Genomic DNA, 23415 nt, shown 5'->3' on the forward strand with positions numbered 1-23415 from the left:
AAGTCTCTCAGTCCGATTTATTATGACTTACAACAAATTTAGAAAGGAAAAAAAAAAACGGGTGTGATTTTACATTTAAAAGTTACGAAGAAGTTACTTCTCCGTCATATTTCACAGAAACTTATTTCTTCGTCTGACTTCAGCACTTAAGTCTAATTTTACGTCCATGCGTAGTCATCCCCATTTTCACAATCTGACAGACACACGAGTAATACTTCAGAGGAATGAAAACTTGTCGGACTATATACTACATTCCTCGCTGATTCGTCAAACGACATATTAAATAAGACCATGTTCGTCGTCGCAGCGCAGCTTCTGAAAAACTTCTTGAATGCTCCTGCTAAGACTAGCCTCCGCTTTGGGCAGGCCCTCTTCCAATTTCTTGGTGACTGACGACATAATTTGTGAATAAAACATGTTCAGCATCCCCATTCCTGTCGCTTGCATTTTAATCTCTCCGGGTATGCTGATCTTCACGTCCAGTAGAACGAGACTGCACGTTTCACCACCGACGTCCATTGAGACCCTGACCGTTACTGAACTGTTGAAAACTTCCCCACTAATATGACCTTTGGCCGAGAAAGGGCCAGCCTTGAGATCGTACTTATCATAACCGAACTCCATTTTTTGCAGACCCGCGCCGAATTCCATTACTACATTGTTGCCATAACGGGATATGCTTACGTTTCCGACCCGCCGTAGGGAGGATAGATCCCTCAGCCAGCCTTCTGTGGCATCAAAGCGGACTGTAAAACCAATGGGGCCGACACCCTTGAACTTGGTCTTGTGGACATCTGGTATCTTGACTTGCTGCTTTCCTCGTTTTATAGTCTGACTTCTGAAGACGCGGAGAATAAAATCGGCGACCGGCTGAACGAAGTCCTGTTGACAGGTGTCAAGCCTCGGACCCATCTGTTCTCTCGCATAGGGGCTGACATCGCCGCTCAACGGGTGCACACCGGACACGCGGCCAGATTGATCAGTTGCAGTCACGACAGCTTGTTGCATTGTGCACATTTGGCAGGCAACAAAGAGTAGTGTGAGAAAGCTCAGAAGTCTCTTCATTTTCGCCACCTGAAACAGAACAAAATACTAGTGACTAACGAGATAAAAATCAAAAAATGGATTACAATGGAAGCCTGTTAGCTTAACGTCCCCTGAATATAAATTTCATTAAAAATTGGACGTATATTAACTACCAAAGATTTGCTAAATATTTGGTCATGATATTGTTTAAGGTGAAAAAAAAAGTTTTTCACCCTGAAAACTTCGGCTTCATAATAACGGAGCACTCTCTTTCAGTTTGACGACTAAATTGACGATTGTTTTGCTCAAGGATCAACACAGACATTGACTATACAGTTTATTACGGTGGTCTTAGTCGGATTTGCAGACACGCGATTTGAATTACGCTACTTTTGAATGTGCCTTGCTCCGACCATAACTTACTCCGTGGTTTTACAGACAACAATCTAAACTGCTGCTTCTTTCAGGCGCGCATTACTCCATCCAGTCTAGAGAAGTTAAGCCACCTCACTTCAGACGGGGGGCAAAAACAAAGGGAAAGAAAAGCATGACACAGATGTTGAGGTAACAATTTTACGTGCGTAAACTCTGTCCACAGACCCCGGCAGGCCCATCGGTATCGACCGACCACCGTGCCATCCACCGCCAATGGCGGCATTGGAGGCAGTATGGAGGGGCGTAGGATTAGCACACCGCCCTCTCGGCCAATGTCAATTTTCGTGACCTGACACGGAGTTTAAATCAGTTGCACAAAATGTCTGGAGAAAAAAAAGAAAAGAAAGCTGTTTCACGTTGATTCTACGCTAAATATCAACTACTCTGACTCTTAACAAGCCATTAACACATTATCAAGCCATTGATTAATTTCTATGCGAGTAGCGTGCTCTGCATGGAAACGAGAAACTAATTTAATAGTGCATCTGAAATAAATTGTTCTGATTCAGTTTATATGGAATTTCAATGTCTCTTTACACGGCACAATATGCTATCCCCATCGCGCTATGGACTTATCGGTAGTGTGTAAAGTGTGCATTATGTGAATTTTCGCTACGCGGCCGAGGGCAGCCAGAGATAAAGAAATGACTGCAGCGAGTTAGCTAAGCGCTATCTGGAACGAGCGACGCTTGCTCCGTGGGATAGCATATTTTCTTCGGATTATTTCTCTTCTAGTAAAAGGAAAAGTTTTAATCTATGAAATTTCGTCCGATATGGCAACAGCATCCACTCATGATGTTAAACGATACTGAAATTGTGAAGTGTGGAAATACTGAAAATATATAATTCTCTACATGAATCAAGGTGCATTCAGTGAATTCCTTGATAATGATTGAGTCCTATTTCATATACCAGCAACTTTCTCGGCGTAGGATACAGGGATGCGTGGAAGCTTTTTTTTTTGTTTGTGGTTTTAGGGCGCAAAACTTCTATGGTCATTAGCGCACAGCCCGTGACATATGAAACAGGAAAAAAACGAAATTTAAAATCAGCAGCAATGGGAACAAAGTCATAAAATTTGAGAAACTAAAGGCAGAAGGAATGCTTAAAAATCCACTATAGAGAGGGGTTGGTTGTCCCCAAAAAAAGCTTCAAATGACTGACGTCATTTCACTGTTACTAATAAACTGTAGAACGCGGTCAGCTGAGCACGTGTCATCTGCTAAAATAGACGATAGATCAGGCGATAGCTGGAGACGGGAGCGTAACGGATTAAAATAGGGGCATTCAATTAAAAGGTGTCTGACCGTCCACAGCTGAGAGCAGTGGGGACAGAGTGGGGGAGGATCACCGCTTAAAAGATGTCGATGGCTAAAAAGACAGTGCCCTATCCGGAGTCTAGCTAAAATTACCTCCTCCCGACGACGCGTTCGGGAGGAAGAGGTCCAAGCGCAAGGAAGGGCTTTCACTTCCCGCAATTTATTATGGGGAAGTGTTGACCAATGCGCATGCCATAAATGAGCAACTTGGCGACATAAACCGCTCTGTAGATCGGTAAACGGAAGAGACTGAATAGCTGGCCGAGGAAGAGAGACTGCAGCCTTGGCCGCTATATCGGCCGCCTCATTCCCACAGATACCAGCGTGTCCCGGGAGCCAGAGGAACGCCACTGAGACGCCCCCCAGGTGGAGCAAGCGCAGACAGTCCTGAATCCGGTGGACCAGAGGGTGCACAGGATAAAGAGCTTGGAGACTGAGGAGAGAGCTGAGAGAATCTGAGCAGATAACGAATTGTATCCGCTGATGGTGGCGGATGTAGTGGACAGCATGGAGAACAGCGTAAAGCTCCGCAGTATAAACCGAACACTGGTCGGGAAGCCGAAAGTGATTTGGGGTGTCGCCAACAATATAGGCACTCCCTACACCTAACGATGTTTTCGAGCCGTCGGTGTAAATAAATGTGGCTTCCGTCATTTGTGCACATAGAGCAGCAAATGCCCGACGGTAAACAAGTGTAGGGGTACCATCCTTGGGAAATTGACATAGGTCTCTGAGCAAGTCGATCCGGGGACGGAGCCAAGGCGGTGCTGTACCCCAAGTTGTCAAGAAGGTTTTAGGAAAGCGGAAGGAAAGAGAATGGAGCAGTTGACGGAAGCGGACTCCCGGGGGTAGTAGGGAGGAGGAGCGGCCTGCATACCCGACATCAAAGGAGGCGTCGAAAAAAAGGTCATGGGCTGGATTAGCAGGCATGGAAGACATGGCTAGCATAACGACTCAGAAGGACTACCCGCCGATTGGACAGCGGAGGTTCAGCAGTCTCAGCATAAAGGCTTTCCACAGGGCTGGTGTAAAAAGCTCCAGACACTAAACGAAATCCACGGTGGTGGATAGAGTCGAGACGCCGAAGAATAAACGTCCGAGCAGAGGAGTAGACTATGCTTCCATAATCCAATTTCGAGCGCACTAAGGCGCGATAGAGGCGGAACAGGACCACTCGGTCCGCTCCCCAGGAGGTACCATTCAGGACACGGAGGGTGTTAAGGGAACGCAGACAGCGAGCCGAAAGATAGGAAACGTGGGAGGACCAGCACAGTTTTCTGTCGAATATAAGAACCAAGAATTTAGCGACGTCGGAAAACGGAAGGTTGACAGGACCTAGATGTAAGGAGGGCGGAAGAAACTCCTTACGTCGCCAAAAATTAACACAAACGGTCTTACTGGGTGAGAAACGGAAGCTGGTTTCGATGCTCCACGAGTGGAGGCGATCGAGACATCCTTGAAGACGTCTTTCAAGAAGGCTGGTCCGTTGAGAGCTGTAGTAGATCGCAAAATCGTCCACAAAGAGGGAGCCCGAGACATCAGGAAGGAGACAATCCATAATTGGATTAATGGCGATGGCAAACAGTACAACACTCAGCACGGAGCCCTGGGGTACCCCGTTTTCTTGGGAGAAAGTACGGGAGAGAGTAGTGTTCACCCGCACCCTAAATGTGCGCTCTGCCATAAATTCGCGAAGAAAAAGGGGCAGCCGGCCTCGAAAGCCCCAAGAGAACAGTGTGCGGAGGATGCCTGTCCTCCAACAGGTATCGTATGCTCTCTCCAGATCAAAGAATATTGCTACCGTTTGGCGTTTCCGGAGAAAATTGTTCATGATATAAGTGGAGAGAGGAACAAGATGGTCAACGGCAGAACGATGCTTTCGGAATCCGCATTGGGCTGGTGATAAAAGACTGCGGGATTCCAGCCACCAAGCTAAACGGTAATTCACCATACGCTCCAAAACCTTACAGACACTACTCGTGAGAGAAATGGGGCGATAGCTAGAGGGGAGATGTTTGTCCTTTCCAGGTTTCGGAATGGGAACGACAATAGCTTCCCGCCATCGCCTGGGAAAGGTACTGTCGGTCCAAATTCGATTATAAAGGCGAAGGAGGTAACGCAGGATATGGGTTGATAACTGCAGCAACATTTGGACATGGATACCATCCGGTCCTGGGGCGGAGGAGCGAGAAGAAGAGAGGGCATGTTGGAGTTCCCGCATGGAGAAAACAGTATTGTAGCTTTCGTGATTTTGAGAGGAGAAAGCAAGATGTCGCACTTCCGCTGCACGTTTCTTCGGGAGAAACGCTGGCGGGTAATTTGAAGAGCTCGAAATCTCAGCAAAGTGCTGACCCAATGAGTTAGAAATTGCGACGGAGTCCGCTAAGGTATCATGCGCGACAGTGAGCCCAGAGACCGGGGAGAAACTAGGCGCGCCTGAGAACCGTCGAAGCCGACTCCAAACTTTCGAGGAGGGAGAGAAGGTGTTAAATGAGCTAATAAAGAATTTCCAGCTTGCCTTCTTGCTATCGCGGATGACGCGACGGCATCGCGCACGAAGCTGCTTATATCGGAGGGCAATTCGGAGGTGCGTGGTATTGAACGTTCCGCAGCTCTGAGAATAACGTCGGTAACATGTGTGACCTCATCGTCGACGCTGGGAAAGCGACGTTCATCGAATGTCGCTAGAGACGAAAAAAGTGTCCAATCGGCTTGGGCAAATTTCCAGCGTCGCGAGCGCATGTAGGGCAGTTGATGCTGCAGTCTAAGAACACATGGAAAGTGGTCACTCGAGTGTGTATCATCAAGGGCGAACCATTCGAAGCGCCGAGCTAGCGGAACAGTACCGACCGCAAGGTCCAAATGAGATAAATTTGTCGTGGAGGCAGACAAAAATGTGGGGACCCCAGTGTTGAGGCAGACTAGATCCGCTTGGTGGAAGACGTCTAGCAATAGTGAGCCACGTGGACAAGGATGTGGAGATCCCCAAAGCGGGTGGTGGGCATTGAAGTCCCCAACCAGCAAATAGGGGGGTGGAAGCTGATCAAGAAGATGAAGGAGATCAGCTCGTGCCATTGGTGTGGACGATGGAATGTATACCGTACAAAGAGAGAACGTGTATCCAGAAAGGGATAGACGGACGGCGACAGCTTGGAAGGAACTGTTTAAGGTGATTGGGTGATAATGGAGAGTATCATGGAGCAGAATCATGAGTCCTCCATGGGCTGGAGTGCCTTCAACAGAGGGGGGTCATATTGGACGGACTGAAAATGAGGGAGAACAAAGCGGTCATGGGGACGCAGCTTTGTTTCCTGAAGACAGAAGATGACCGGCGAGTAGGATCGTAAGAGGATCGACAATTCATCCCGATTGGCTCGAATGCCGCGGATATTCCAGTGGATAATGGACATAGGGTGAACAGAAAATGGAGGGACGTGACCAAGGGTGCTGTCAACTCAACGACTGCTCAGAGCATGCGACCGACAGCATGGAATGGCATTCAGTCGAAGGCAGGAGATCCTGATCCATGGGTTGGTCAGGAGCAGCTCCTGCCACCAACGATCGGCCAGTTGACCGGCCACCAGCAGTGCGCCTCGGCGACACAGAAGACGGCCGAGGGCGATTTCCGCCAGGTGGTGCTGTAGATGGGACACGCCTTGGCGGAGAAGGAGAGGAACTGTGTTTCTTCGTAGCCTTCTTGGAAGTATGATGTTTAGATGAAGGAGGAACCGATGGTTGTGAAGTTGCGGTACGTAAAAACTCCTCACGAGAATGCTTTTTTTGCTAAGACTTGGCGTCTGACTTTTGGGCTCGAGAATTAGCAGAACCCGACGAAGGGTGAGCCATAGAGTGGGCAGGTGAAAGTGGTGAGGTTGAACGGGCGATCTTTGCGCTGGCCGATATGACGACCGTGGTACTAAAGGTGAGGTCGCAAGTCTGCGTGGCCGCCTCCTTTGTTGGCCGAGGAGAAAGAAGGACAGTGCTGTATTTTCCTTTCTGAGGCACGGTGGGCTGTCGACTGGCGAGTAACTTTCGAGCAGCAAAGGTCGACACCTTTTCCTTCACTCTTATTTCCTGGATGAGCTTTTCGTCCTTAAAAACGGGGCAATCTCGAGAGGAAGCAGCGTGGTCACCCATACAGTTGATGCAGCGAGGGGATGGTGGTGGACAAGCACCCTCATGGGCATCCTTGCCACACGTAACACATTTGGCTGGTGTGATTGAACCGCTGACAACGATAGCAACGCGTAGGGTTTGGGACATAAGGGCGAACGGAAATTATCTCATAGCCTGCTTTGATTTTTGATGGGAGTTGAACATTGTCAAATGTCAAGAAGACAGTGCGGGTTGGAATGATGTTCGAGTCAACCCTTTTCATAACCCGATGAACAGCCGTTACGCCCTGGTCAGACAGGTAGTGCTGAATTTCTTCATCAGACAATCCATCGAGGGAGCGTGTATAAACTACTCCACGCGAGGAATTTAAGGTACGGTGCGGTTCCACCCGGACAGGGAAGGTGTGGAGCAGAGAAGTACGCAGCAATTTTTGAGCCTGGAGGGCACTGTGTGTTTCCAACAACAGGGTGCCATTCCGTAATCTGGAACAAGACTACAGGACCTGCAATTGCGTCGACACCCTTCTGAATAATGAAAGGGTTGACCGTGGAAAAATCTTGACCTTCGTCAGACCGAGAAACAACAAGGAACTGTGGCAACGATGGAAGAACCGTCTGTGGCTGAGACTCAGTGAACTTACGTTTGTGAGCAGACATAGTGGAAGGTGAGGAAACCATTGCGGAAGAATTCCCCATGATTACCGGCGTCTCTGATGGCGCGCTCCTCCCTTGTGGGGGCCCTCACTGAGGGCACACCCGCCTTAGGTGATTGTTCACACCTCAGGTCACACCTCCCGACAAACGGACGGAGGGACCAATCGGCACTGTCGGAAGGTATCAGCTCGGGTAATCACCCCTCCCTGGGCCTGGCCGTTACCAGGGGGTACGTACGTGTCCTACCTGTCTACCCGGGGCGGGGAATTACGCGTTACCCCGTCACCGGCTACGCATGGAAGTGCGTGGGTCAGCCTTCAGACACGCACAGGGAGGAAAAAAGAGAAAGGGAAAGGAAAGAAGAGGGGGTCTCAAACGCCGCAGCGGAGAAAAGGGCAAGGAGAAGAGGGAAGGAAAAGAGAAGGACAGAGGAAGGACGAGGACTTGCAAGTGTAGAAAGCAAGGAAATTGGAACAGTTTCGAGCGTCCGTCTCCGGACGTAGGCACAAACCATACTCCCAGAGGGGGAGAAAGGGAAGTAAAGAGCCAGAGGTGAAGGGGGGGGGGGGGCGAAGATGGGGGACGGGGAGGGATGCGGAAAGGGAAGGGAAGGTATGCAGCCCGGAAAGGAAGGAGGGTCACATTAGCTCGGGGTCCCGTGCTCGCTACGCACGTGTCCACAAAAGAGTTGTGGACCCCCTAGGGGTTCCTGGAAGCTGATGGGTTGGTCGAATCATGCATCGCTGTCCTTGATATTCGCGTAAACTTTCGAAAAACGGAATTGCATGTTAATGTACAACATAGAATACCCGATCATTAGCACACAGCTTCGTCACAGCTCACTGGACTCCCTGGTTCTTAAACCAGAGGTAATATTCCACCACAGTCATTCGCCGATAAATGATTTCAGCGAAGTTTTTCAGGTTTTTGGGAGATATGAATTGTTCGTACTTGTTGGATATCAGGAGCTAATGACAACCACATTTGACGTTTCACGAAGATTCAACACCAGGTGAACGATGGAGACAATTCCTTTCCGCAAAAATAAATCTAGTGACAGTCAGCAAACATTGTAAATTACATTTAATCCGCTACACCTCCAGTAGACTATCAACATGGGCGCCAAAAAGACCAGCAACCTTTAGTTTTTTTTTAGTCATTGTTCTGACTGGTTTGATGCGGCCCGGCACGAATTCCTCTCCTGTATCAAACTCGTCAGTAACCTACGTCCTCTATTTGCTGGATGTATTCCAATCTGTCTTCCTTTACAGTTTTTACCCTCTACAGCTCCCTCTAGTACCGTGGGAGTCGTTCCCTGATGTATTAACATACTTTCTGTCATCCTGTCCCTGCACTGTCAGGGTTTTCCACATATTTCTATCTTCTCCCATTCTGGGCAGAACCACCTGATCCTTACCTTATCAGTCCACCAAATTTTCAACATTCGTCTGTAGCACCACATCTCAAGTGCTTCGCTTCTTTTCTGTTCTGATTTTCCCACAGGTCACGTTTCACTACCGTAAAATGATGTCCTCCAAACGTACATTCTCAGAAATTCTTTCCTCAAATTAAGACCTTTGTTTGACACTAGTAGACTTCTCTTGGAAAGGACTGCTCTTTTTGACAGAGCTAGTCTTCTTTTGATGTCCTCCTTGCTCCGTCCATTACTGGTTATTTTGCTGCTCAGGTAGCAGAATTCCTTGACTTCACCTACTTTTTTTTAAATTGTCAGCCAGCATTGAATTATGCAGGTATGTTTAAACGTTCTGGTTACATGTAGTATAACAATAGCGCTGTAGTCATAAAAATGTTCCTGGATGCAGGTCACCACCTGGACAGCTCTTCTTCGGCTCAAATGAATTTTTATTTAGGAAGATGTCTTACTGCAAAAATGTTCTTAAAGCAAATATTTTTCTGTTTCATGAAATCTGTAAATGGTCAGTATGATGCCATATTTAAAGATCAGTTGCATTAACATTCAGTAAAATGACATTCCACATCATTACAAAACAAAGTGACCAATGGAACGTCCAACCAATACAACAGCAATTGTGAGGTCATGAGCAGATGGGTTCAGTCGTTGCTCTGAGATCGTAAATTTAATAAATTCACTCTTGAATACGTAATTGCTTATATTTTGACAGTGAATAAAAATAGTGAATAAAAACGAAGTAACGTTAACTGATGAGCGAGAAAACGAACGAGATTCAGCCGCGTAACGTATGGCTATAAGATGACCCTGCATGAAGTACTGAAAATCTGTCCAGATGGTAGTAGGCAGTGCTCGCGTTGTGTAAGTTATGCAGTGTTACGAACCTTCATTTTCAGAGTTACACATTTTATATGGGATCTTAAACCAAGACTTGGACGAGGAACAAATGAAGGAAAATTGATATGTTTTTACTGTCAAACAATTTGTTACCTGCTGGTAGTCTAAACTCAACGCGCTAGCTTGCGAGACAGGAAGATGTGCCAGACGAAGATGGAATCCGAGAGACGCATCAGCGACTGGCTGGTACATCGGCCACCTTCAGAGTCTGCTATAGTCGGTTTCCCAAGCACGTTCAGTCAAATGCTGGGCTGGACCCTATTTTGCACCTCCATGTACGATACACGTAAAGTTACAACGCGATCACGTACACACGAAGCTAACGCTTTTATGGCTTCCCTTCCACAAGACATCGGCACACCGACCGTGTATTCGAACGTCAACAGTGAGCGTGCCTAGTTTCTGAATTCATAGCGGGAAAAAAGCATGTTCGGGCATGTTTCAGAAAATGTAGAACAATATCAGGCATGACATTTTGAACGTCCGTTTCAGCGTGTACCCATGAGATGGAGGAACGCCATCTACGTCATATGCATGTCATCTCTTTAGTACAGAGTCTGGAAACACCATATTGGCCTTCAATAGACGCCCGTATTTGATAGATTTGGTATTAAGTTACTTCCTAGAATTATATGTCGTGTCGAAGCATCAGTAAGTTGATCTCACGAAAACCATTCGTTTATTAGTACGATTTGTTGTCATAAAATGACGGAAAACTTGTTGATGTGTAATTTTCGGAATGTAACCTACATGTTATGAAAGAACGCCATTTCAATGGAGAGGCACATTGAAAACCCATCAAAAACTTTTACTTGGTACGATTATTTGTAATTATCACTGTGGTTTTAGCCTTCCGAAGATAGTAACATGAATGTCAAGGTCACACGTTATGGAAGTTCATTGTAGCCTAAGGAAGAAAGATGCACAGTTACAAACTGATGTGCGATGTTTCACAGGTTCGTGTCTTAATACACCCAAAGTCTTTGTTCACCTTTGCGCTTTGATGGGTTGACGATGTTTGGTTTGTGGCGCGCTCAACCGCGCGGTTATCAGCGCCCGTACAAATTCCCAACCTTTCCTCAGTCCAAACTCGCCACTTTCATGAATAATGATGAAATGATGAGGACAACACAAACACCCAGTCATCTCGACACAGGTGAAGATCCCTGATACCGCCGGGAATCGAACCCGGGACCCCATGCTCGAGAAGCGAGAACGCGACCGCGATGCCACGAGCTGCGGACTTGATGGGTTGAGACCTCATTCATTTAATAGTATATTTTACAATATTTGATGTTATGTAAAGATAACTGCACCCGCTCGCTCAGTGTCTTGTTGCCCTAAGTCGCATTACATTTCTGCAAGATAAAGTCCACCCGCAGACGGCTAGAGTTTCCACTGCTTGTATTCGAGCTCGCCAAGCCCTACCTTCACCAGATACGTGCCCGGAGGTCTCCCCAGTTGAGAACGTTTGGAGAATTATGGGCAGGGACCTCCTATAGCCAACTCGGGATTTCAACAATTAACGCACGAGTTGGACTATCTAGCACGATCACCCTCAGGAGGCCATTTTTACCGTTAATGTTTGTGGCACCACGCATCTTTAATAAATCTATGTCGCAGGAAACAATGTCGTCCTGGACTTCAGCGAGGAAATGTTAAGTTTCCATTGCTACTGGATGTCAGCTAAATGCCACTGCTGCTATAATCTACCATGCCGCATCGACAATAGATCTGTTCATGTGTTACCTATTGCAGAAAAGATCGAATGTGGCCCAGCGCGTAAATACTTAGTTGTGCACTCCGTATGGAAACCGAAACTATTGGAGATGTGTTGCTGTGCAGTAAAGAGGGAACTGCGTAGATACCTAAGACATGCGTATTTAGTCAGTGACAATTATCCAACTGTATCCTAGAGTCTAAAAATGTTGGTCAAAAAAGAATTTAGAGTCGTAAGGTGCACCTGTCGTCTTTCAAACTAATGGTCAATAACGAAATGCTTCACGTTCCAGTTACAAGATCTTTTGCCATAACGAAGCTTTAATAGAGATATGGGCCGTAGAACCTTTCAAAGACGATCAAGTAACAAATGTTTTTACGAAGTGTCTGGTACAAATGGTTCAAATCGCTGTAAGCACTATGGGACTTAACATATGTCATCAGTCTCCTAGAACTTAGAACTACTTAGACCTAACTAAGGACATCACACACATGCATGCCCGAGGCAGGGTTCGAACCTGCGACCGTAGCAGGCACCCGGTTCCGGTGTGAAGCACCTAGAACCGCTCGGTCACAGCGGCCGGCAGTATGGTACAGTTGAGGTTGTTACCGACTAATGAAACTTAATTATTGCCTGCCTTCGTGGTTGATAATCAGCTAGTTCTTTTGTGAAGTACGTATTTTTAACCCTTAATGTTTAATGAGCATATCTTAGTTATGGGGGGACAGTGATTTACGTGCGCTCCACGCTGTTTCTCTGGCATTCAGCCACCCTCGGGAATCTTTTTAACGTTTCAGTTCGTGCTGCTTAGAACTATGATTAAAACATATGTGCATATTAAAACATTGAGGTTCAAGACTGTAAAAGCTACAAGAAGAACGAATGGCAAAATCTTACAGACGTAATATTGGATATGTCTTATCAGTACACCCCTTCTTTGAGTTGAGCGAAAAGTTTTGTTCTGCACTATTCGATTCAGTAACTTCATTGGTTTTCCGTTAAACGCAGCTAATCTTTAGCATTCTTTTGTATCAACATTCCGAAAGCTTCTCTTCTTCCCTGTACTGTTTATTGACCGTATTTTACTTTTGTCCGTTTACCGCGGAAATCATTTTTCGAGGTTTCGGGTAAGACACTGGATGAACTCAGCAGGCTGCCGTAAGTACGAGTAGTTCGATGTTTCAAAGTGATTGTGTTGTGGGAAGTACCTTATTATAACGTCACTGCCCTTTGTATAACGTTAGATTCATCACTCACAATTTTTTTAACGTCTATATGGGATTTCTGCACCATAGATCTACCACGAAAGTACGTTTCCACCAACAGAAATTTGAGCAAGACGACTGTCCTCTGACACGCAACTTTAAATAACAGGAAGCCGCTGTATCAGGAGTCAATGAGGTACTGCTTGTATGTATGTCTGAGAACACCGCCCAGTCAAAGCAAGAGAAGACCACTAGAGGAGAAAAACGCTTCAAATGGTTTCTGTAATTTACAGCTATATAGTAAGACTGCCGCACGAAGCAGCTGTGGTGAGAGTAGTACATTTTACGCTTACGCTACCCAGAATATGTATCGCTGTGCTGTTTGTTGCCTGTAATTGTTAACTAATTGATTAGCCATGATTTCGCTGTCAGATACTATTTCTGTTATCTATTAGGATATTTCGCAGTTCCATAGGTCATCTGAAGGCGACAAAGCAGTCAGAAATGCAGACCACGCTCTTTACAACGCATGAATATACTTTCTACATCTACACGGATACTCTGCAAATCACATTCAAGTGCTTGCCATAGGGCTCATCTAACTACCTTCACAATTCTCTATTATTCCTATCTCTTATAGCGAGCGGAAAGAATTTTTTGTTTTGGTTTTAGGGCGCAAAACTTCTATGGTCATTAGCGCCCGGTCCGTGACTTAGGAACCAGTAAAAAACCGAAATTGAAAACCAGCAGCAATGGGAACGAAAGTCATAAAATTGGAGAAACTAAAAGCAGAAAGAAGGCTTAAAAATCCACTACAGAAAGGGGCTGGTTGTCCCCAAAAAAAGCTTCAAATGACTGACGTCATTTCACTGGCACTAATAAACTTGTGAACGCGGTCGGCTGAGCGCGTGTCATCTGCTAAAATCGACGATATATCCGGCGATAGCTGGAGACGGGAGCGTAACGGATTAAAATAGGGGCACTCAATTAAAACGTGTCTTACCGTCCGCAGCTGAGAGCAGTGGGGACAGAGTGGGGGAGGATCGCCGCTTAAAAGATGTCGATGGCTAAAAAGACAGTGCCCTATCCGAAGTCTGGCTAAAATTACCTCCTCCCGACGACGCGTTCGGGAGGAAGAGGTCCAAGCGCAAGGAAGAGCTTTTATGTCCCGCAATTTATTATGGCTAAGTGTCGACCAATGCGTGTGCCATAAATGAACAACACGTCGACATAGAACACTCCGTAGATCGGCGAAGGGAAGTGATTGAATAGCTGGCCGAGGAAGAGAGACTGCAGCCTTGGCTGCAATATCGACCGCCTCACTTCCACAGATACCAACGTGTCCCGGGAGCCAGAGGAACGCCACCGAGACGCCCCCCAGGTGGAGCAAGCGCAGACAGTCCTGAATCCGGTGGACCAGAGGGTGCACAGGATAAAGAGCTTGGAGACTGAGGAGAGAGCTGAGAGAATCTGAGCAGATAACTAATTGTATCCGCTGATGGCGGCGGATGTAGTGGACAGCCTGGAGAACAGCGTAAAGCTCCGCAGTATAAACCTAACACTGGTCGGGAAGCCGAAAGTGATTTGGGGTGTCGCCAACAATATAGGCACTCCCTACCCCTAACGATGTTTTCGAGCCGTCGGTGTAAATAAATGTGGCGTCCGTCATTTGTGCACATAGACCAGCAAATGCCCGACGATAAACAAGTGAAGGGGTACCATCCTTGGGAAATCGACAAAGGTCACAGAGCAGGCAGATCCGGGGACGGAGCCAAGGCGGTGCTATACCCCAAGTTGTCAAGAAGGTTTTAGGAAAGCGGAAGGAAAGAGAATGGAGCAGTTGATGGAAGCGGACTCCCGTGGGTAGTAGAGAGGAGGAGCGGCCTGCATACCCGACATCAAAGGAGGCGTCGAAAAAAAGGTCATGGGCTGGATTAGCAGGCATGGAAGACAGATGGCTAGCATAACGACTCAGAAGGACTGCCCGCCGTTTGGACAGCGGAGGTTCAGCAGTCTCAGCATAAAGGCTTTCCACAGCGCTAGTGTAAAAAGCTCCAGACACTAAACGTATTCCACGGTGGTGGATAGAGTCGAGACGCCGAAGAATAGACGGCCGAGCAGAGGAGTAGACTATGCTTCCATAATCCAATTTCGAGCGCACCAAGGCGCGATAGAGGCGGAGAAGGACCACTCGGTCCGCTCCCCAGGAAGTACCATTCAGGACACGGAGGGTGTTAAGGGAACGCAGACAGCGAGCCGAAAGATAGGAAACGTGGGAGGACCAGCACAGTTTTCTGTCGAATATAAGACCCAAGAATTTAGCGACGTCGGAAAACGGAAGGTTGACAGGACCTAGATGTAAGGAGGGCGGAAGAAACTCCTTACGTCGCCAAAAATTAACACAAACGGTCTTACTGGGTGAGAAACGGAAGCCGGTTTCGATGCTCCACGAGTGGAGGCGATCGAGACATCCTTGAAGACGTCTTTCAAGAAGGCTGGTCCGTTGAGAGCTGTAGTAGATCGCAAAATCGTCCACAAAGAGGGAGCCCGAGACATCAGGAAGGAGACAATCCATAATTGGATTAATGGCGATGGCAAACAGTACAACACTCAGCACGGGGCCCTGGGGTACCCCGTTTTCTTGGGAGAAAGTACGGGAGAGAGTAGTGTTCACCCGCACCCTAAATGTGCGCTCTGCCATAAATTCGCGAAGAAAAAGGGGTAGCCGACCTCGAAAGCCCCAAGAGAACAGTGTGCGAAGGATGCCTGTCCAACAGGTATCGTATGCTCTCTCCAAATCAAAAAATATTGCTACTGTTTGGCGTTTCTGGAGAAAATTGTTCATGATATAAGTGGAGAGGACAACAAGATGGTCAACTGTAGAACGATGCTTTCGGAATCCGCATTGGGCAGGTGATAAAAGACTGCGGGATTCCAGCCACCAAGCTAAACGGTAATTCACCATACGCTCCAAAACCTTACAGACACTACTCGTGAGAGAAATGGGGCGATAGCTAGAGGGGAGATGTTTGTCCTTTCCAGGTTTCGGAACGGGAACGACAATAGCTTCCCGCCATCGCCTGGGAAAGGTACTGTCGGTCCAAATTCGATTATAAAGGCGAAGGAGGTAACGCAGGCTATGGGTTGATAAATGCAGCAACATTTGGACATGGATACCATCCGGTCCTGGGGCGGAGGAGCGAGAAGAAGAGAGGGCATGTTGGAGTTCCCGCATGGAGAAAACAGTATTGTAGCTTTCGTGATTTTGAGAGGAGAAAGCAAGATGTCGCACTTCCGCTGCACGTTTCTTCGGGAGAAACGCTGGCGGGTAATTTGAAGAGCTCGAAATCTCAGCAAAGTGCTGACCCAATGAGTTAGAAATTGCGACGGGGTCCACTAAGGTATCATGCGCGACAGTGAGCCCAGAGACCGGGGAGAAACTAGGCGCGCCTGAGAACCGTCGAAGCCGACTCCAAACTTCCGAGGAGGGAGTGAAGGTGTTAAATGAGCTAATAAAGCATTTCCAGCTTGCCTTCTTGCTATCGCGGATGACGCGACGGCATCGCGCACGGTGCTGCTTATATCGGATACAGTTGGCCAAAGTTGGATGGTGATGGAAAATGCGAAGAGCACGTCGCCGCTCACGTATTGCGTCACGGCATGCCTCGTTCCACCAAGGAACTGGGGGCCGCCGGGGCAATTCGGAGGTGCGTGGTATTGAACGTTCCGCAGCTCTGAGAATAGCGTCGGTAACATGTGTGACATCGTCGACGCTGGGAAAGCGACGGTCATCGAATGTCGCTAGAGACGAAAAAAGTGTCCAATCGACTTGGGCAAACTTCCAGCGTCGCGAGCGCATATATGGCAGTTGAGGCTGCAGTCTAAGAACACATGGAAAGTGGTCACTCGAGTGTGTATCATCAAGGGCGAACCATTCGAAGCGCCGAGCTAGCGGAACAGTACCGACCGCAAGGTCCAAATGAGGTAAATTTGTCGTGGAGGCAGACAAAAATGTGGGGACCCCAGTGTTGAGGCAGACTAGATCCGCTTGGTGGAAGACGTCTAGCAATAGTGAGCCACGTGGACAAGGATGTGGAGATCCCCAAAGCGGGTGGTGGGCATTGAAGTCCCCAACCAGCAAATAGGGGGGTGGAAGCCGATCAAGAAGATGAAGGAGATCAGCTTGTGCCATTGGTGTGGACGATGGAATGTATACCGTACAAAGAGAGAACGTGTATCCAGAAAGGGAAAGACGGACGGCGACAGCTTGGAAGGAACTGTTTAAGGGGATTGGGTGATAATGGAGAGTATCATGGAGCAGAATCATGAGTCCTCCATGGGCTGGAGTGCCTTCAACAGAGGGGAGGTCATATTGGACGGACTGAAAATGAGGGAGAAAAAGCGGTCATGGGGACGCAGCTTTGTTTCCTGAAGACAGAAGATGACCGGCGAGTAGGATCGTAAGAGGATCGACAATTCATCCCGATTGGCTCGAATGCCGCGGATATTCCAGTGGATAATGGACATAGGGTGATCAGAAAATGGAGGAACATGACCAAGGGTGCTGTCAACTCAACGACTGCTCAGAGCTTGCGACCGACAGCATGGAATGGCATTCAGTCGAAGGCAGAAGATCCTGATCCATAGGTTGGTCAGGAGCAGCTCCTGCCACCAACGATCGGCCAGTTGACCGGCCACCAGCAGTGCGCCTCGACGACACAGAAGACGGCCGAGGGCGATTTCCGCCAGGTGGTGCTGTGGATGGGACACGTCTTGGCGGAGAAGGAGAGGAACTGTGTTTCTTCGTAGCCTTCTTGGAAGTAGGATGTTTAGATGAAGGAGGAACCGATGGTTGTGAAGTTGCGGTACGTAAAAACTCCTCACGAGAATGCTCTTTTTTCGAAGACTTGGCGTCTGACTTTTGGGCTCGAGATTTAGCAGAACCCGACGAAGGGTGAGCCATAGAGTGGGCAGGCGAAAGTGGTGAGGTTGAACGGGCGATCTTTGCGCTGGCCGATCTGACGACCGTGGTACTAAAGGTGAGGTCGCAAGTCTGCGTGGCCGCCTCCTTTGTTGGCCGAGGAGAAGCAAGCACAGTGCTGTATTTTCCTTTCTGAGGCACGGTGGGCTGTCGACTGGCGAATAATTTTCGAGCAGCAAAGGTCGACACCTTTTCCTTTACTCTAATTTCCTGGATGAGCTTTTCGTCCTTAAAAAACGGGACAATCTCGAGAGGAAGCAGCGTGGTCACCCATGCAGGTGATGCAGCGAGGGGATGGAGGTGGACAAGCACCCTCATGGGCATCCTTGCCACACGTAACACATTTGGCCGGGTTGGAACAGGACTGGCTGGTGTGACTGAACCGCTGACACTGATAGCAACGCGTAGGGTTTGGGACGTAAGGGCGAACGGAAATTATCTCCTAGCCTGCTTAGATTTTCGATGGGAGTTGAACTTTGTCAAATGTCAAGAAGACAGTGCGGGTTGGAATGATGTTCGTGTCAACCCTTTCCATAACCCTATGAACAGCCGTTACGCCCTGGTCAGACAGGTAGTGCTGAATTTCTTCGTCAGACAAGCCATCGAGGGAGCGTGTATAAACGACTCCACGCGAGGAAATTATAGTACGGTGCGGTTCCACTCGGACAGGGAAGGTGTGTAGTAGTGAGGTACACAGCAATTTTTGTGCCTGGAGGGCACTGACTGTTTCTAACAACAGGGTGCCATTCCGTAATCTGGAACAAGACTTTACAGGACCTGCAATTGCGTCGACACCTTTCTGAATAATGAAAGGGTTGACCGTGGAGAAGTCGCGACCTTCGTCAGACCGAGAAACAAGGAACTGTGGCAACGATGGAAGAACTGACTGTGGCTGAGACTCAGTGAACTTACGTTTGTGAGCAGACATAGTGGAAGGTGAAGAAACCATTGCGGAAGAATCCCCCATGATTACCGGCGTCTCCGATGGCGCGCTCCTCCCTTGTGGGGGCCCTCTCTGAGGGCACTCCCGCCTTAGGTGATTGTTCACACCTCAGGTCACACCTCCCGACAAACGGACGGAGGGACCAATCGGCACTGTCAGAAGGTATCAGCTCGGGTAATCACCCCTCCCTGGGCCTGGCCGTTACCAGGGGGGTACGTACGTGTCCTACCTGTCTACCCGGGGCGGGGAATTACGCGTTACCCCGTCACCGGCTACGCATGGAAGTGCGTGGGTCGGCCTTCAGACACGCACAGGGAGGAGGAAAGAGAAAGGGAAAGGAAAGAAGAGGGGGTCTCAAACGCCGCAGCGGAGAAAAGGGTAAAGAGAAGAGGTAAGGAAAAGAGAATTACAAAGGAAGGATGAAGACATACAAGCAAGGAAGGCGAAGAATGCGGTACATTTACAAGCGTCCGTCTCTGGACGTAGGCACAAACCATACTCCCAGAGGGGGAGAAAGGGAAGGAAAGAGCCAGTGGTGAGGGGGGGGGCGAAGATGGGGGATGGGGAAGGATGCGGAAAGGGAAGGTATGCAGCCCGGAAAGGAAGGAGGGCCACATTAGCTCGGGGTCCCGTGCTCGCTACGCACGTATCCACAAAAGATTTGTGGATCCCCTGGGGGGGGGGGGGGGGGGGGGGGGGCGCGGAAAGAATGAACACATTTCCGTACGAGTTCTGATTTCTCTTATTTTTATTGTGGTGATCGTTCCTCCCTATGAAGGCCGGAGTCAACAAAATATTTTAGCATTCGGAGGAGAAATTTAGTGATTGGAATGTCTTGAGAAGATTCCGTCGCAACGTGAAACGCCTTTCTTTTAATTATGTCCAGTCCAAATCCTGTATCATTTCTGTGACACTCTCTCCCATACTTCGCTATAATACAAAACGTGCTGCCTCTCTCTGAACTTTTTCGATGTACTCCGACAGTCCTATCTGGCAAGGATCCCACACCGTGCAGCGGTATTCTAAAAGAGGATGGACAAGTGCAGTGTAGGCAGTCTCCTTAGTACGTCTGTTACATTTTTTGAGTGCCCTGCCAATAAAACGCAGTCTTTGGTTAGACTTCCCCCACAACACTTTCTGTGTGTTCCTTTCAATTTAATTTGTTTGTAATTGTAATACCTAGGTATTTAATTTACGGCTTTTAGATTAGACTGATTTATAGTGTAGCCGAAGTTTAACGCGTCCCTTTTAGCACTCATGTGGATGACCTCACTTCTCGTTATTTAGGGTCAACTGCCACTTTTCGCACCTTTCAGATATCTTTTCTAAATCTGTTTGCAGTTTGTATTGATCTTCTGATGACTATTAGCCGATAAACGACAGCGTCATCTGCAAACAACCTAAGACGGCTGCTCAGATTCTTTCCAAAATCGTTTATAAAGAACAGCAAAGGGCCTATAATAACACTACCTTGGGGAACGCAGGAAAGCACTTCTGTTTTACTCGATGACTTTCCGTCAATTACTACGAACAGTGACCCCTCTGACAGGAAATCACAAATCCAGTCACATAACTGAAACGATATTCCATAAGCACGCCATTTCACTACGCGCCGCTTGTGTGGTACAGAGTCAAAAGCCTTCCGGGAATCCTGAAATACGGAATCCATCTGAAATTCCTTCTCAATAGCACTCAACACTTCATGTGAATAAAGAGCTAGTTGTGTTTCACAGGAACGATGTTTTAAAACCCATGCTGACTGTGTCAATAGACCTTTTTCTTCGAGATAATTCATAATGTTTGAACACACATGTTCTACAATCCTGCTGCATATCGACGTTAACGATATTGGCCAATAAGTTATTGGATTACTCCTGCCTTTCTTGACTATTAGTGTGACCCGTGCAACTTTCCAGTCTTTGGGTGCGGATCTTTCGTCGAGCGAACGCTTGTATATGATTGTTAAGTATGGACCTAATGCATCAGCATACTCGGAAAGGAACCTAATTGGTGTACAGTCTGAACCAGAAGACTTGCTTTTGTTAAGTGATTTAAGTTTCTTCACTACTCCGAGGATATTTACTTCTACGTTACTTATGTTGGCAGCTGTTCTCGATTCGAATTCTGGAGTATTTACTTCGTCTCCTTTAATGAAGGCATTTCGGAAGGCTGTGTTTAGTGATTCTGCTTTGGCAGCACTGTCTTCGATAGTATCTCCATTGCTACCACGCAGAGAAGGGATTTATTGTTTCTTGCCGCTAACATACTCCACATACGATCAGAATCTTTTGATTTTCTGCCAGGTTTCGAGACAGAGTTTCGGTGTGGAAACTGTTATAGGCATCTCGCATTGAAGTCCGCGCTAAATTTCGAGCGCCTGTAAAAGATCGCCAAGCTTGGGGATTTTGCGTCTCAAAACGTATTTAGCATGTACTACTGTGTTTCTTGCTATCTTCATCGTTCTAAATAGCCACCAGAAAGTAGGTAACTCTGGTGGACCCATTAAATACACGTTAATTATTTCTCATACCAAAACTCTAATTTGATTCCACAAGAAAGCAACGTTAATGTGTTCTCAGGTTGACTAACAACGTTACCAACACGTGCTTAGCACTAGAATTCCTATGATGTCACTCGTGCGTGATGGATATTTATCTACATTTGTCGAAGTCATGTTCAGTGAGAACTCTAGAATTTTCACTTCAATATTATGGTATATTGTGGACAGCACAAAAATTTTTCTTTGAGCCATGTATTTCATAATTTCTTTGATATTCCTTTCTAGAACTATCAGAGCTTGGCGGAAAAGGAAAGATCATTCATGGAATTAACGTGTTGTAGCTGCCTCATGATTTTTCAGTTTTTCTACATATAAAATGATGTATCTAGCCGATTTATTTAACCTGTGAAATGCAGTACATTTTTACCCGTCTCCACATTCCTCACGATCTGCTGCATCTTACACCTCTGCTTTTTTCATACATATGATCTTACTCTGCTTTGTTTTGCGGACAATTTCAACAAAGCCTAAAGAACACTGGCATGGTCACCCGCAATTTAACTGGTAATTAGAGTAATGGAAGGCAGACAGTACATGCAACTGGATGTAACCACAATATGCTTATATAGTTACTAAATGTCAAATTGAACATACTGTCGGAATGCCTCCTTCATTCAGAAATATTGCAGGTGTCTGCAGTAATGATTCTTGTGAGGTAGGGAGTTAATATCAATGCAATACGATTTCCTTTTACTTAAATACATTTCATCGACATGTGCGGTACCATAAGCTCGTAGTACAACTCCACAATGATCAGCCTCTACGTTATTTTACAGAATAATTGTGATATCTGTCCGCAAAATAGCGCAAATTCTCATCACGTAAGAGTGCTTACAGCAAAACTTCATTTATACACTCAAAAGAATTAAGTAATTTGATGCTATTTAGTTTTAGATACGTTCGCCATTGATAACCGTCATAGCTGAGTGTACGGACTTAGTAAAAACTAATTCGAGCCGGGTGCAAACTCACCGTCAGAGCTTCGGTACACAGAGCGAGTGAAGTGATTTACGAAATTTTGACGGCCGCGTTTGTTGGTCAAGTACTCAGCCTTGCGGTCGAGGATGTGGTTGCGGGAAACATTCCCTTATCTTTGCTAGTCTGTAGTTATAGAAGTCCGGTTTAGCTGTGTTTTCACACACTACAAATCGCTGTGGAAGTATGGCTGATTCATTTAAAAACGTTTTAAGGGCTGCCATGGCATATCCCTATGCTACTGTGTATGTTCTACTCCACTATTACTGTGCTCATGGAGGAAGCCTCTCGATATTCCAGTGTTCGTCAGTGTGGGCGTCATATCACCATAAATTTTACGAGATCATTAGCTATCTCATCGAGAGTATGCTACTGCAGACAAACATTAAACATTTTTTGCTAGTCGTTTATTATGTAGTAATAATCTGTATAGGCGGTGAGTAAGACCTGTTAAATGCTTTCTGGATGTTATGATTTAATCCAGAAACTATTTAGACGAAATAATCTATTAGACATACTGTTTTAAATGTACCAGAATAGTAGGTTCTCAGTTTCGCAATAAATGTTTTGTCTGAACAGTGTACTATACAATGATGACAAAATACTTATTACACCATAAGGCATTTCATTCGGGTGGAAAGCTACGCAATTAGATATCTGGTTTCAATAAGCATTATAAACGTGTTTTCCCCTCACTACTGGGAGTGTTGCTACGTAATTTTTCTCCTGAAGATGACGAACCACTGAACTGTCTAATGGTACAATAAATGACTGATGCAGAGAACTTGTGTTTAAGTATCACTAGTGGGACTCATGAGACCGTTCTTTATGTAGAAATTAATTGCTCTCCAACGTATCTAGCACAGTTTTGCATCTTTAACAAAGCTTAAAGCCAGTGACTGTCTAGAGATTCGAATCCTACGTTAGCTCAGTAATGTATCAAAACATTCCAACAGACCGATAAAAATTTTGAAATCAGCTACTTTCTGGAATTAACTGATTTCCGATCAATGAACAAAAACAAAACTAGCTCATACTGCAACCGTACTGAATGATCGCCCTGTCAGTAAACTTCCTCCATTGGTGCTCCTGAGTGTCATGACTTGTTTAGAGTAGGCTGTCGTCAGTTATTACTGCACTTTAACGTTCTATC

At 46.8% G+C, this 23415-nt stretch overlaps 1 protein-coding gene across 1 annotated transcript in view; it reads right to left on the reverse strand.

Annotated features, from left to right (window-relative positions):
* Positions 1-64: 64 nt before the first annotated feature.
* The window catches only part of LOC124595483, a 25444-nt gene continuing 2093 nt past the window's right edge, over positions 65-23415 (reverse strand). Inside the window, exon 2 of the mRNA XM_047134244.1 lies at positions 65-1074. Within this exon, the coding sequence (XP_046990200.1) occupies positions 280-1065 (786 nt within the window). The 5' untranslated portion in view covers positions 1066-1074 and the 3' untranslated portion in view covers positions 65-279. The remainder of the gene's footprint in view (positions 1075-23415) is intronic.

Source organism: Schistocerca americana, chromosome 2 (genome assembly GCF_021461395.2).
Source record: "Schistocerca americana isolate TAMUIC-IGC-003095 chromosome 2, iqSchAmer2.1, whole genome shotgun sequence".
In the NCBI taxonomy this organism is placed as follows: Eukaryota; Metazoa; Arthropoda; class Insecta; order Orthoptera; family Acrididae; genus Schistocerca; species Schistocerca americana.